At 35.7% G+C, this 13,875-nt stretch overlaps 1 protein-coding gene across 1 annotated transcript in view; it reads right to left on the bottom strand.

Annotated features, from left to right (window-relative positions):
- Positions 1-13,875, bottom strand: part of RGS22 (regulator of G protein signaling 22) — a 196,896-nt gene that overhangs the window by 41,064 nt on the left and 141,957 nt on the right. The window contains exons 19-21 of the mRNA XM_036830350.1: positions 11,067-11,225; positions 8,972-9,040; positions 6,394-6,555 (exon numbers count right to left, since the gene is read on the bottom strand). Coding sequence (XP_036686245.1) covers positions 6,394-6,555; positions 8,972-9,040; positions 11,067-11,225 — 390 coding nt within the window. The remainder of the gene's footprint in view (positions 1-6,393; positions 6,556-8,971; positions 9,041-11,066; positions 11,226-13,875) is intronic.

The raw sequence follows: 13,875 nt of genomic DNA, 5'->3' as shown, positions 1-13,875 counted from the left end.
GATCAGGAACAAGACAAGGTTGCCCACTCTCACCACTATTATTCAACACAGTTTTGGAAGTTTTAGCCACAGCAATCAGAGAAGAAAAAGAAATAAAAGGAATCCAAATCAGAAAAGAAGAAGTAAAGCTGTCACTGTTTGCAGATGACATACTATATATAGAGAATCCTAAAGATGCTACCAGAAAGCTACTAGAGCTACTCAATGAATTTGGTAAAGTAGCAGGATACAAAATTAATGCACAGAAATCTCTTGCATTCCTATACACTAATGATGAAAAATCTGAAAGAGAAATTAAGGAAACACTCCCAATTACCATTACAACAAAAAGAATAAAATAGCTGGAATAAACCTACCTAAGGAGACAAAAGACCTGCATGCACAAAACTATAAGACACTGATGAAAGAAATTAAAGACGATACAAACAGATGGAGAGGTATACCATGTTCTCGGATTGGAAGAACCAACATTGTGAAAATGACCCAAAGCAATCTACAGATTCCAAAAAATCCCTATCAAACTACCAATGGCATTTTTCAAAGAACTAGAACAAAAAATTTCACAATTTGTATGGAAACACAAAAGACCCCGAATAGCCAAAGCATCTTGAGAAAGAAAAACGGAGCTGGAGGAATCAGGCTCCTTGACTTCAGACTTTACTACAAAGCTACAGTAATCAAGACACTACGGTACTGGCACAAAAACAGAAATATAGATCAATGGAACAGGATGGAAAGCCCAGGGATAAACCCAAGCACATATGGTCACCTTATCTTTGATGAAGGAAGCAAGAATATACAATGGAGAAAAGACAGCTTCTTCAGTAAGTGGTACTCGGAAAACTGGACAGCTAAGTGTAAAAGAATATTAGAACACTCCCTAACACCATACACAAAAATAAACTCAAAATGGATTGAAGACCTAAATGTAAGGCTAGACACTATAAAACTCTTAGAGGAAAACATAGGCAGAACACTCTATGACATAAATCACACCAAGATCCTTTTTGACCCACCTCCTAGAGAAATGGAAATAAAACCAAAAATAAACAAGTGGTACCTAATGAAACTTAAAAGCTTTTGCACAGCAAAGGAAACCATGAACAAGATGAAAAGACAACCCTCAAAATGGGAGAAAATATTTGCAAATGAAGCAACTGACAAAGGATTAGTCTCCAAAATACATAAACAGCTCATGCAGTTCAATGTCAAAAAAACAAAGAACCCAATCCAAAAATGGGCAGAAGACCTAAATAAACATTTCTCCAAAGAAGATATACAAATTGCCAACAAACACATGAAAGGATGTTCAACATCACTAATCATTAGAGAAATGCAAATCAAAACTACAATGAGGTATCACCTCACACCAGTCAGAATGGCCATCGTCAAAAAGTCTACAAACAATAAAAGCTGGAGAGGGTGTGGAGAAAAGGGAACCCTCTTGCACTGTTGGTGGGAATGTAAATTGATACAGCCACTATGAAGAACAGTATGGAGGTTCCTTAAAAAACTAAAAATAGAACTACCATACGACGCAGCAATCCCACTACTGGGCATATACCCTGAGAAAACCATAATTCAAAAAGAGTCATGTACCACAATGTTCATTGCAGCTCTATTTACAACAGCCAGGACATGGAAGCAACCTAAGTGTCCATCGACAGATGAATGGTTAAAGAAGATGTGACACATATATACAATGGAATATTACTCAGCCATAAAAAGAAACGAAATTGAGTTACATGTAGTGAGGTGGATGGACCTAGAGTCTGTCATACAGAGTGAAGTAAGTCAGAAAGAGAAAAACAAATACCGTATGCTAACACATATATATGGAATGTAAAAAAAAAGTGGTTCTGACAAACCTAGGGGCAGGACAGGAATAAAGATGCAGACGTAGAGAATGGACTTGAGGACATGGGGAGGGGGATTGGTAAGCTGGGATGAAGTGAGAGAGTAGCAATGACATATATACAAGACCAAATGTAAAATGGATGGCTAGTGGGAAGAAGCAGCATCGCACAGCGAGATCAGCTCGGTGTTTTGTGACCACCTAGAGGTGTGGGATAGGGAGGGTGGGAGGGAGACTCAAGAGGGAGGGCATATGGGGATATATGTATACATATAGCTGATTCACTTTGTTATACAGCAGAAACTAACATACCATTGTAAAGCAATTATACTCCAATAAAGATGTTCAGAAAAATATCTACTGCAAGTGAAGCATGAAAAATGTTTTTCCAATCTGAGATAGTTAATAAGTGGCATGATAAAGGTATAAACAGGGCCCTAGGAGAGCACTGAGAATAGGCACCTTACTCAACTTACAGGTGGATGCAAAAGCTTTTTCTACATAACTGTTTCTACAGCAAGGTGATTTAGGCTCAAAAAGGCTAGCAACACAAGCGGGAATGCTGGTGGTTACAGGTGTATTATTATGCATCTCTTAGGAGCTATATTTTTTCAGATAACCTATTACATTATCATCTTTATAGCTAAAGAATTTAAAAACAGTAATTGTACATTAAAAAGACCCAGTTTTATGTCACAGATGTAAGGCTATCACTTTTTAAAATAAAGAGGTAGCTTAGCTTGAATTATGACATTTTTTATCAAAGACATTGTTCTCTAAATCCCTAGAAAGCACACAGATTTGGAAACTTGTAATTCTAGGCCAGAAATAAGCCAACATTTATTAAGTAGTTACTATATGACAGGCATCGTAATAACTATCTTACAGACAGTATTAAAGAAAGAAAGTTTCTAGTGCTTGCCATATAAAACTTTACATATATAAATTTGGCATTGTTATATGTGAAAAATCTTGATATAAATGTTACACTGAGATAACAGCATTTTTTACTCAATTTAGTATTCCCTCTGAAAATGCCTATTTATAACACATATGTTTGGTATGTTACCAAAAACTAAATTTTTTGCCATTACTAGGGAAATGATCATATATTTGGTAAGCCTGGCTTATTATTATGGAATATAAGGATTATGAAATAAAAACAAATTTGTGAAATTATATGGTTTTAACTTTGAGAGTATATAGATAGAATTTAGATAGAATCAGGATTGGTATTTTTCCTAGTTGTTCTGCCCTATTATACCTGTAGCAGAGTTCACTTTTACCTATCGTTAAGGCCTATGTGTTAAGCACATAGTTGACCCTTGAACAACGTGGGGGTTAGGGGCACCAACCCTGCCTCGCAGTTGGAAATCCACGTATAACTTTACAGTTGGCCGTCTGCATCTGTAGTTCCACATCCTTGGATTCAACCAACAGTGGATTGTGAAGTACTGTAGTCTGAATTTACTGAAAAAAATTCAGGTATAAGCGGACCTTGCAGTTCAAACCTGTGTTGTTCAAGGGTCAACTGTACTGTCCTCTAGTAAACTTTCTGTGTCTCCCCCAGTCCAGGAGATGGACATCCTAGGTACTTCCATTTTACCCTGTGCTTCTCCCACCACTACACTAATCACACTCTTATAATCATCTTATCTATCACTTGTCTGTCCCTCCCCTAACACTGTAAGCCCTGACAGGAAAGACTGTTTTGATCACAGTTGTATCCTCAGGATTTAGCCTGGCCCTTGATAGGTGCTGAAAAAGTATTTCTTGGATGTATATTTCCTTCAGGTCTTTTCTCTGTGGGGATGGACACACACACACACACACACACACACACACACACACACACACACACTTTATATTAAATCATACTGCTTTCTAGTAGCTAGGTTTTAAAAAAATCAGTAAGATGATTATCTTTTCTCATTGATTAATCTCCTAGAGCATAATTTTTAATGGCTGCAGAGTATTCTACTGTATAGATGTATCATAATTAAAATAACCCATGTCCTGTTGTTGTACATCAGGGTTCTTTCCAATTTTTCACAATTCAGAATAATGTTTGACTAAGATCAGTGTAGCCATCTTTTAAATATTACTACAGTCATCACTGGGAGGGAGCATAACTTAGTGATTAAGGGCACAAATTTTAGCAATAGAATGTCTTGGTTCAAATTCCAGCTCTACTACTTAATTAGCTGAAGGATGTCAGAAGTTTCTTAACTTTTCTGTGCCTTAGCTTCTTCATCTGTAAAATGGTGAGAATTAACAGCTTTGACCTAGGATTCTTATAAAGAATAAAGTCGTTATTACATGAAAAGCATTAAGGAAATATCTGACAGATGTAAACACTTAATATGAGTAAGCCATAGAAAAGTGAGCACAGTAAGACTTGCTAGGTGGAATGCTTTCCCCCTGGCAAACTTCTTCAAGACCCAATTCAAGTATCATCACTTCTTTTTTATTTATTTATTTTTAATTAATTAATTTATTTATTTATTTTTGGCTGTTTGGGTCTTCGTTGCTGCGCGTGGGCTTTCTCTAGTTGCAGCGAGCAGGGGCTTCTCTTGTTGCGGAGCACGGGCTCTAGGCACGTGGGCTTTAGGAGTTGTGGCACATGGGCTCAGTAGTTGTGGCTCACGGGCTCTAGAGTGCAGGCTCAGTAGTTGTGGTGCACGGGCTTAACTGCTCCGCGGCATGTGGGATCTTCCCGGACCAGGGCTCAGGCCCGTTTCCCCTGTACTGGCAGGCGGATTCTTAACCACTGCGCCACCAGGGAAGTCCCACTTCTTTTTTATTAAAGTTTTGTTGGAGTATAGTTGATTTACAATGTTGTGTTAGTTTCTGCTGTACAGCGAAGTGAATCAGTTATGCATATACACATAACCACTCTTTTTCAGATTCTTTTCCCATATAGGTCATTACAGAGTATTGAGTAGAGTTCCCTATAAGTATCATCACTTCTGTTGAGATCTCCCTGAGCTACCACCGTCCCTGAATCATTTTCCCCTCTGTGCCCAAATTATAACTAGTTAGAACAGGGATCATAATCAATGTTATTTCATGATATTTTGTTTTCATGGATGAGTCCCTCCTTGAAGGAGGGCAGTGTAGTTTATCCATTTTTTTTATTCCTACAATCTAGCATAATAGTTGGCACATTAGTGATTTAGTAAATGCTTACTGAATAAACAAATTCACCCTTAAAGCATGATTTTTAATAACTACCTAGTATTATATGTCCTCTGTTCTATACCACAGAAAAGATACTTAAATGAAGACCAAGGGAAGTCTTGAAGGAGAAACAGTCACAAAGTTAAGGGTTGACTATGTATGAGTCTATGTTTTCTTAAATGCTTATTTTGCACAGTTTATCTCATTACCTCTTATCCTAGCAGGGTTGGACTTACTCATGTTCATTTTAGCTTAAAGACTGTTCTGCTCACTCATAATAATTTCCTGTTATGGAAAACAGACTCTACCTCCTTTTTAATTTTCAAAAAAATTATCTTAATATTACTTATCTTGTGATAGATTTTTAAAAAACTTATCTCAAAATCCTTTTTTTTTTTTTCCTGAGGAAATTTCTATGTTAACAAAGGTACAAAAACTGGTGATAACAGAAAAGGGTAGAAAACAGTTTCATGGAATGCTGGAGAAAGTCTGGAAATAAGATTGTATTGAGCAACTACTAACTATATAGAATAAATATGCTGCAGAGTATTAGTACTGCATAATATTATACATACGTAGATTGTAGGCCAATTGAAAGCATTATCCTCTTAAATTCCAGCTTTATTTTTACTCCCTATTTTTATAATGGGATTAAATAGGCTGCTTGCAAGGAAATGAGCCTGCTAACCCTGGGAGCAGGGATGCCTACTCTTAGGTATTTCTAGACAACATTCCTGTATTCAAGTCTAGATTACACAACCTAGGAAGTCCTTTCCTCCTCTTCAGTGCAGAGATTCTATATGATTCCATCAAACACTTAAACCTGACAATAAACTGCTTTTGCACCTAATAACTTGTTCTTTCATTTATTTATTTTGTTAAGAATTTGGCCATTCTAATAGTAAAGCCTCTCTCATCTCTGTTGGTTTATTTATCTGTAATCCACTATCTCTTATTACTATTGCTGCAAATATGGTTAGGAGGAATTCTTGTAAACAGGTCTTGGTTAAAGTACTGAATATGAATATCTTCAGCAAAAATGTGTATAGTACATTTATAGATAAGCAATATGCAAAAATATAGTTAAAACTTTTCAGGAAGATTCTTGTTAGATCATAATATACGTGAAACCTTGAAAAACCTAATACTATCATTTCAGGGTTAACTCTTACTTTTCACTGTATAATAATAAATGTTTCTAACACAGAACAATAGATACCTCAATATTTACACATTGGTATGAAAACATCGAAGTTGGGATATCTTATATAAATCTTGCCCAAAAAGTTAGGAAACTGATATGTTAATGCATCTCCTCCTTAAAAAGAGGTGCTTTTCTCCAGCTTCTAATACAATACCTTATATTTTTGTACTTCTTGCCAAAAGAGCACCCCATTTTCCAATAAATCTCCTTTTAGAGCCACAAACCGTTGAAACTGCCTTGCGGTAATTGGATTCAATAATGCTTTACGGAAAGCAATGATTTCACAAGATGACGATATCCACTTACTCTCCACAGGCTGTCCAAATCAGAGAATACAGAAAATTAGCTGTGTTCCAGAAGTTAATAATAAAGTCATTTATTAGGCTAAAAATTACCAACTTCTATCTCCTTTATTTTTGTCTGTTGAAATTTATGGCATGGATAAATAGAATTTGGCAGCTTTCCCCCTCTGTTCTCCCTTTTGTCTCTTTTGTATTTTTATGGCATCAGTTTCTTAAGAGGTGGAGAGAAAAAGAAATGATTGGATGACTTAGAACATATGACTACATTAAGAATGTTAACAATCATTACAGTTTGGGACTATGGTTAAAAACTACACTTTGGTGTACAGTATGAGTTCTGTGCTTAAACAGAACAAAGTAATCATAATGTTATAATTATATATATTATATGTTATATATTAATATATAACTTTCCTGCCTTTTAAAAAGTAAAAACAGTTGAACATTTAAGATATTTTTCAAAAATTTTAGAAAAAATTACCAATTAATCTTATTAATTTAAATAGGAAATTTACTGTGGAGCTTCACTATAATTCTATCCTAGAAAGATCATGTTTTTTTTTTTTTTTTTTGGCCACACTGTGCCGCTTGTGGGATTTTAGTTTCCTAACCAGGGATCGAACCTGGGCCACAGCAGTGAAAGTGCTGAGTCCTAACCACTGGACCGCCACGGAATTCCCGAAAGATCATGTTTTTAGGTGAGACATCTTTATATTATTTTAATAATAAATTACTATTAATAATTAATAACCAGAGGAAATAATTATCAGTGTATATTTTTAATAATAAACTTTCTCTGACCCAGGATTTACTTTATGCAACAAAAAAGCCATGTTGTTTTACTAATGCTTAAAGGTATTACTTATTTTATCTTCACAATTCTGAAGTATATGATGTCTACTTTTTTTACCTTGACCATTTTAGATCACATATTCATCCTCCTTTAGACTCTCAGATTTAAAAAAATAATAGATTTTATAGAATTTACTGAATAGATTTTTTTTCATTTGGTAAATTTATTGAAGTGCCCCAAATCTGAGTTTAGCCTACAACCATGCAAGGAAGCATCACTTTAAAGGCAATATTTTAGATGAACTTAGGAATTATAGTAACAATCAATGACAAATATCCATTGCACATGATAAATATCCATTACTGACAATGCATAAAATAAGTTTCTTGAAACAAATCATATGTGACCAACAATAAAAGTGTTTTAAGAGAGTTATGTAAAAAAGTCTATGGGAATGCAAAGGAAGGAGTAACTAATTCTGCCTGGAGGAGTAAGAGCTTTACAGAGAAGGGCTTTGAGGATGACATCTGAGTTGGAAACTGAAAAGCGAAGGCAACTCCAGGCAGTCTAGACGAATGGTGGTGCCTTTACCCCAGATAAAGTGAATAGATGTCTATCACTATTTTAGTGAGGCACATGTGGTGTTCCAAGGACAAAAAGTTAAGACCATCACCAGATGGTCCATATTAAAATTATAGCCCTATAAATAGGAACAACTATGTATTAGACTGGGATGTTTATTTAAAACCCACTCAACAAATAATGTTTTAAGACCTGCTTCTTAAGATACTAAAACTTAGTAATTTAACTAAAACCCATAATTTAACTAAACAGAAAATAACATAATATATAATGTACGATAATATGACATATAAGCCCATTCTATTTAGTATTTTTAAAAAATACATAGCAAAGGACAAATATAAGAACAGTTTGTTTCCTTTCAAGAGGAAAATACAGGAAAAAAGCATCCTAACAGATACATACGCTCCTCTAACAGTCGAATAGATTTTTATCTTTGTTAGGTTGTAGGGGGTCACCTGGGTCTAGTTTGACATTTTATCAAGACCTATAGAAGGACGAATACACATACATTTGTAGGCTCAAAAAGAAGACTGTGTTTATCATGCTTGTTAAGAAGCAAAATAGGCAATTTCTAGGAAGGTATCATATTGTAGTGGTTTAAATAATCACCAAAATGATAGCTATCTTAATTCTTTTAAAGTTAAAATGTAATTCTAAATAAAGAGGATAATATAAGATAATTTAAGTTGCTGATTTTGCTGCATACTCCTCATTCTTTTTGTGTAATCCACTCCCAATAATAAATAAACTACCATATGCTGGAATGATCAGCCTGTCTCAATAAATTCATCACAAGCAAAACAACTAAAAATACACATTTAAAGTCCAATCGCACACTTCTAGGGTCGAGCAGGTCAAGGAACTCTTTAAGAAGAGGGCTCTAGTACAATCACACTTTCCTGCCGATTCCATCAGCCAATTAAGAACAGTGTCAGCATCTGGTGGCTTAGAAAGCATTATCTACAATGAGGGTCTCTGTACAAGAAGAGGAAGAAAAACAATACTCTGACAGTGGAACTTACAAGAGGAAGAACATAACAAATATTACTTGCCTTCCAGACTCCAATTTTCCTTTCACGCTTCTGTAGTAAAAGCTCTTCAGCTATGTCTTTCATCTGTACCTAGAAGCAAACCAATGATTTTATCCGAGTTATTCAGAATGTCTACAGTATTAAAATCATTTACTGATTTAACAGCTTTAAAAAATGAGGTGAAGGTCAGTGTGAATAAGAGAAAGAACAGGAGGAAGAGGATAAGACTTAGAAACGGAAGCCCTGTCCAGTTCCCCGGGCAAGTCACTCAAATTCTCTTAGCAGTCTCCTCATCTGCAAAATGCAGATAATAGTACCTGAGTGTATTGCCCCAAAGGTAGACAACAGTTTCACTTGGGCCCCATAGAAACTGAAGCTGGAAGGATAATTAGGACTCCCCACATTTTTGTGTATTCTCTAGCCACAACTAACTTGAGAAGAGTACAAAAGTTACTCAACACAGGGAGGTAATACAGTAGATACTTCTTGAGGTTATTGCCTATTCAAAATATTTTCCCTTTTTTGGGAACCACTCCTGCCAAGTCTGTGCTATGTGACTCTACCTCCCTGTCTATAGCAGGTAGATCCAGGAGCTGACCCAGACAGACAGGGACTAGAATCACTGCTGCTGAGTCTTTTGGTAGCCACAGCCTGGAGAAAAGATCTGAGAATTCTTCTTGCTGGGTTCTCAGGGCTGTCCTGGCCCCTGGCCTTTGTAAAGCTTGGGTGTCAACTCTTCCCCTAAATGCGTGAGATGCTCCAGCATCATTTTATTAAAAATTCTTGATCTTCCTTCCCTTTTGTCTTTGGCTTAAGGTTGCCAGAATCAGTGAATATTGTTGGCCACCCAAAGAATTGCTAAGTTAGGAAGGAGCTGTAAATTACAATAAAATTATTGTGGTAAACATAGTGAGAAAACACGGTAAACAATATTAATGAGCCAAATATCTTTTTACTTGGCTTTAGATAGACAATTAGAGTTAGCCTGAAGAAAGGAAATGAGGAAATCTGAGTTGTCCCAAAGCTTACTTCCAGGAACTTTTTGCCTAAAACAAGTCAGGTCTTCTTCCCCATACTATAAGTTCTATGTTCCCAGTTGTACTGTGTTTTCCATAACTTAAGGTGCTAAGAAGACTAAGGATATTTCCAGATAAGTAAGACTCAAAGTGTTTGATAAATTAAATATGGAGGGCAGCTTTTCTACATTCTTCCTGATCAATACTAATGGCATGTGCTTTGCACACTGAAGTCCAAAATTACATGCTCTCTACTCCTTGTGTTCTTTTTGTAAAGATCAGGTTTGCCTGTTTTTAGGTGTGATAATGACTTTAAAATTATTGAAGCAATACATGCTTCTTATAAAATAAAAACTAAACAAAGCAAAACAACAACAACAAAAACCCTACTTTACAAAGTAAAAGTCCTTCACACTCCCCATACCCATTCCCAGGAGGCAGATCTTTTCTTTGATCTTTGTTCATAAACATAAATATAGATAGACAGAGAGGAGAAAGAGAAATGCATAAATAGACAGACATCGAGATATAAGTACATATAACAGGATTATCTTCTATGTATTGTTCTGCATCCTGCTTGTTTCACTCAATAAATAACATCTTTCATTATCAGTATATGTGGAAATCTCATTTTTATAATCTCATTTTATATGGAAAACTGCATAGTTTTCCATAGTATGGAATTCTTATTCATTTAACTATTCCCCTTTGTACATCCTTGCCCATTTATATGAAGACTCAATAATAATAATGTAAAAAATAATAACTATATTAATAGACAGTATGTGAGTGTTTGCTGTGTACCAGGCACCACGCTAAGAAACTACACATATATCATTTCATTTCCTCTTCATAACAATCTTATGAAGCTATTACTCTTACTAACTCTATTTCTTTTCCAAATGAGAAAACTAAGGTTATAAAACTTAGTGTTGTACAATTAATATGTGGCAGTGTTGAGATTAAAACTTGGGAAGTCTGACTTCCTGCTCTTAACCACTATGCCATAGCAATACAATGGCTGAGTCAACAGGCTTTCACATTTGAGGCTTTGAGAGGTGCTGTCCGTTGCTATCCCAAGATTATACTAATTTACATACCTTTATCTTTTGACGTGCTGCAAACTGTTCACTTGCAAGAAACAATGGCAACCACACATTTTCTAGCCTATTTAGGACATGCTTCTGAATTTCAATTAGAACAGCTGCATCAAGCTGCTCATGGAGAATCTTTCCCCAGCCACCACTTAAATGCATTATCTAAGAAAATAAAAATGAAACAGAAACAACAAACTTCTGTTTAGGTAAAGAAATGCTAATCGTCATTCATTTATTCATTCACCCCAAGACTATTTGCTGAGCACCTGATGGGTGCCAGAATTTTCATTTTCTGTAAAATAGCTCCTGGCTTTACTGTGTATAGTAAAGACAGATAACTCCCCTAACATCAAACAGAGAATTGTGGTTTATGTGATGGTTGTTTTAGATGTATGATTTTGCTTATGATAATATATTTCAAAGAACACAGGGATTTCTATCCTGTGTGACAACTGCAATGCCATTTTTTTCTCCATGGCTACAGTTTCTTCGACTGTAAAATAAGGGCATTAGACTTTTAGTTTTCTAAGTTCTCTTCTAGGTCTAATATTCTAGGAATCTCTGATTCTACTCAAATGGACTTGTTTGAGAAGGCATTTTCTTTTGTGTCTGAGAAAAATAAGGCATTAATTAGTTAAGAAACAACCTTGACTCAGACATTATAAATATGCATATTACCAATAAACATTGGGTTGGAGATGGTGGAATGATGGTGGTGGTAGCAATGTAGGGCTGTTCCAACAACTTCAAAGAAGAAAACAGAGATAGCAGGAAGTAGAAAAAGGCCAGGTTATACAGACAATAGTCTCTGACTTGCACAAGTAGCCCTTTTATAAGACAATTTCTCTGTGGCCAAAATCTTCCTTCTATATAATTACTGGCTTCCACGATACTAATGGCCATAAAAAATTAATTAATTAAAAAACAATACTAATGGCCAATCCTACTATAAATCATCCTGTTTCTGTCTATATACCACTCAAAATTGTGAGTTTTTTGTACACAGAAAAAAACTGGGCTCCTCGTTGGAGCCTTAGCTCTCCTTTGATTAATAAGATTACTTAATCCTAATAATAATATTGTTTTATATATAAAAAGAGACTCTCTTAGCCATCCTTTAATAATATTAATCAAATAACATTAACAATAATATGGTTCTATATAAAAATAAGAAGAAAGAGAATAAGAGAAAAGACTACTTTGCTAATCAAACTGCAATTGGCCACACAACTAGGATTAGAACTAGCATGGTCTATATAAAACATAAGGTGATGCAGAAATCCTTAAGTATAAAATATGTAAATAAAAATAAAAGGGGGCTTCCCTGGTGGTGCAGTGTTGAGAATCTGCTTGCCAATGCAGGGGACAACGGGTTTCGAGCCCTGGTCTGGGAAGATCCCACATGCCGCGGAGCAACTAGGCCCGTGAGCCACAACTACTGAGCCTGCGCGTCTGGAGCCTGTGCTCCGCAACAAGAGAGGCCGCGACAGTGAGAGGCCCGCGCACCGCGATGTAGAGTGGCCCCCGCTCGCCGCAAATAGAGAAAGCCCTCCCACAGAAATGAAGACCCAACACAGCCAAAAAATAAAAAAAATTAATAAATTAATAAAAAAAATAAAAAATAAATAAAAGTAAAGACAAAGATGAGGAAGAAGGGTCATTTGGAAAACTCCTCTGTAGTAAGTACAATCATTTGCTATGACAGCAATGGGTGACTTTTTCCACTGAATTTTTAATTCTCAGCAAGTTTTACTATGGAAGGTTCACACAGTAGCATCAGATACCATGAAACCTCACACAATGTAGCACAAGCCAAACAGAAAACAAATGCTTTCCATGTGTTTATTTCATACTTATGCTTATTGAGATACTCCCAGCCACTTTTGCTAATACATCCCAGATTTGTATCTCAGGGAACTAGTGGCAAGACATTTTTGTTAAGGTTGCTTAATTCTAGAATTTCTTCTCCCTCTTACTCCCAAGGACTTTTGTTTATTTCTCCCCCAAGATCTAGATTTTTAATTTGGTATGCCCTACTTGTGAATAGCTCTGAATTTTTCTTTAATTTACTGAATTAATCTGAGATTTGTATTTTACAAATGTATGCCATTAGGGTACACATCCTTTTAAACTACGAAAATAAAGAAATCAAATGCTACACATTTGATCTAGCAAACTTCTAGTATTAGCAAACTTCAGGTTAAATAAATTATAACACTTAATTTTATATTTCAAAGGCATTAAAATTGAGCCATATCTCATGTGATCAGTTACATGAACACTCAAAACCACCGCTGAATCCCAGTCTGACATTTTTGCTGTAAGTAATGACACCATCTAGTTATTAATAAGTTGTGATTAAAGCCATATGATCTTGGCTCAACAAAATGGAAAATCTTTGTTCCTGGTCAATAAAAATTGTTTTGGGAGACAGTACAATGGCAAACAGGATTTTTCAAAGATCAGTTATGTTTGGAGTAATTTCAAGTAAGAGAAGAACAGAAAAGGGGTAGAGATGGGGCTTAATGGCTGGTAATGGCTGTTTTCTGCTTTTGAAAGGTGCAAGGACTTTGTCCTCCTTGTTTACCACTTATCCTGAGCACCTAGAACAGCGTCTGGCATATCACAGGCACCCATATTTGCTGAATGAATGGGTGAGTGGATGAATGAAAGTTATTTTTATTCCATAAATTACTTTAAAAATAACACAGTTTTAATAATATATAATACTTGAGTGAATTTTAAGGCATCTGTAGAGGGACTTCCCTGGTGGTCCAGTGGTTAAAACTCCACGCTCCCAATGCAGGGGGCC

Source organism: Balaenoptera musculus, chromosome 17 (genome assembly GCF_009873245.2).
Source record: "Balaenoptera musculus isolate JJ_BM4_2016_0621 chromosome 17, mBalMus1.pri.v3, whole genome shotgun sequence".
Taxonomy (NCBI): Eukaryota; Metazoa; Chordata; class Mammalia; order Artiodactyla; family Balaenopteridae; genus Balaenoptera; species Balaenoptera musculus.
This window is presented reverse-complemented; position numbering and strand designations above follow the sequence as displayed.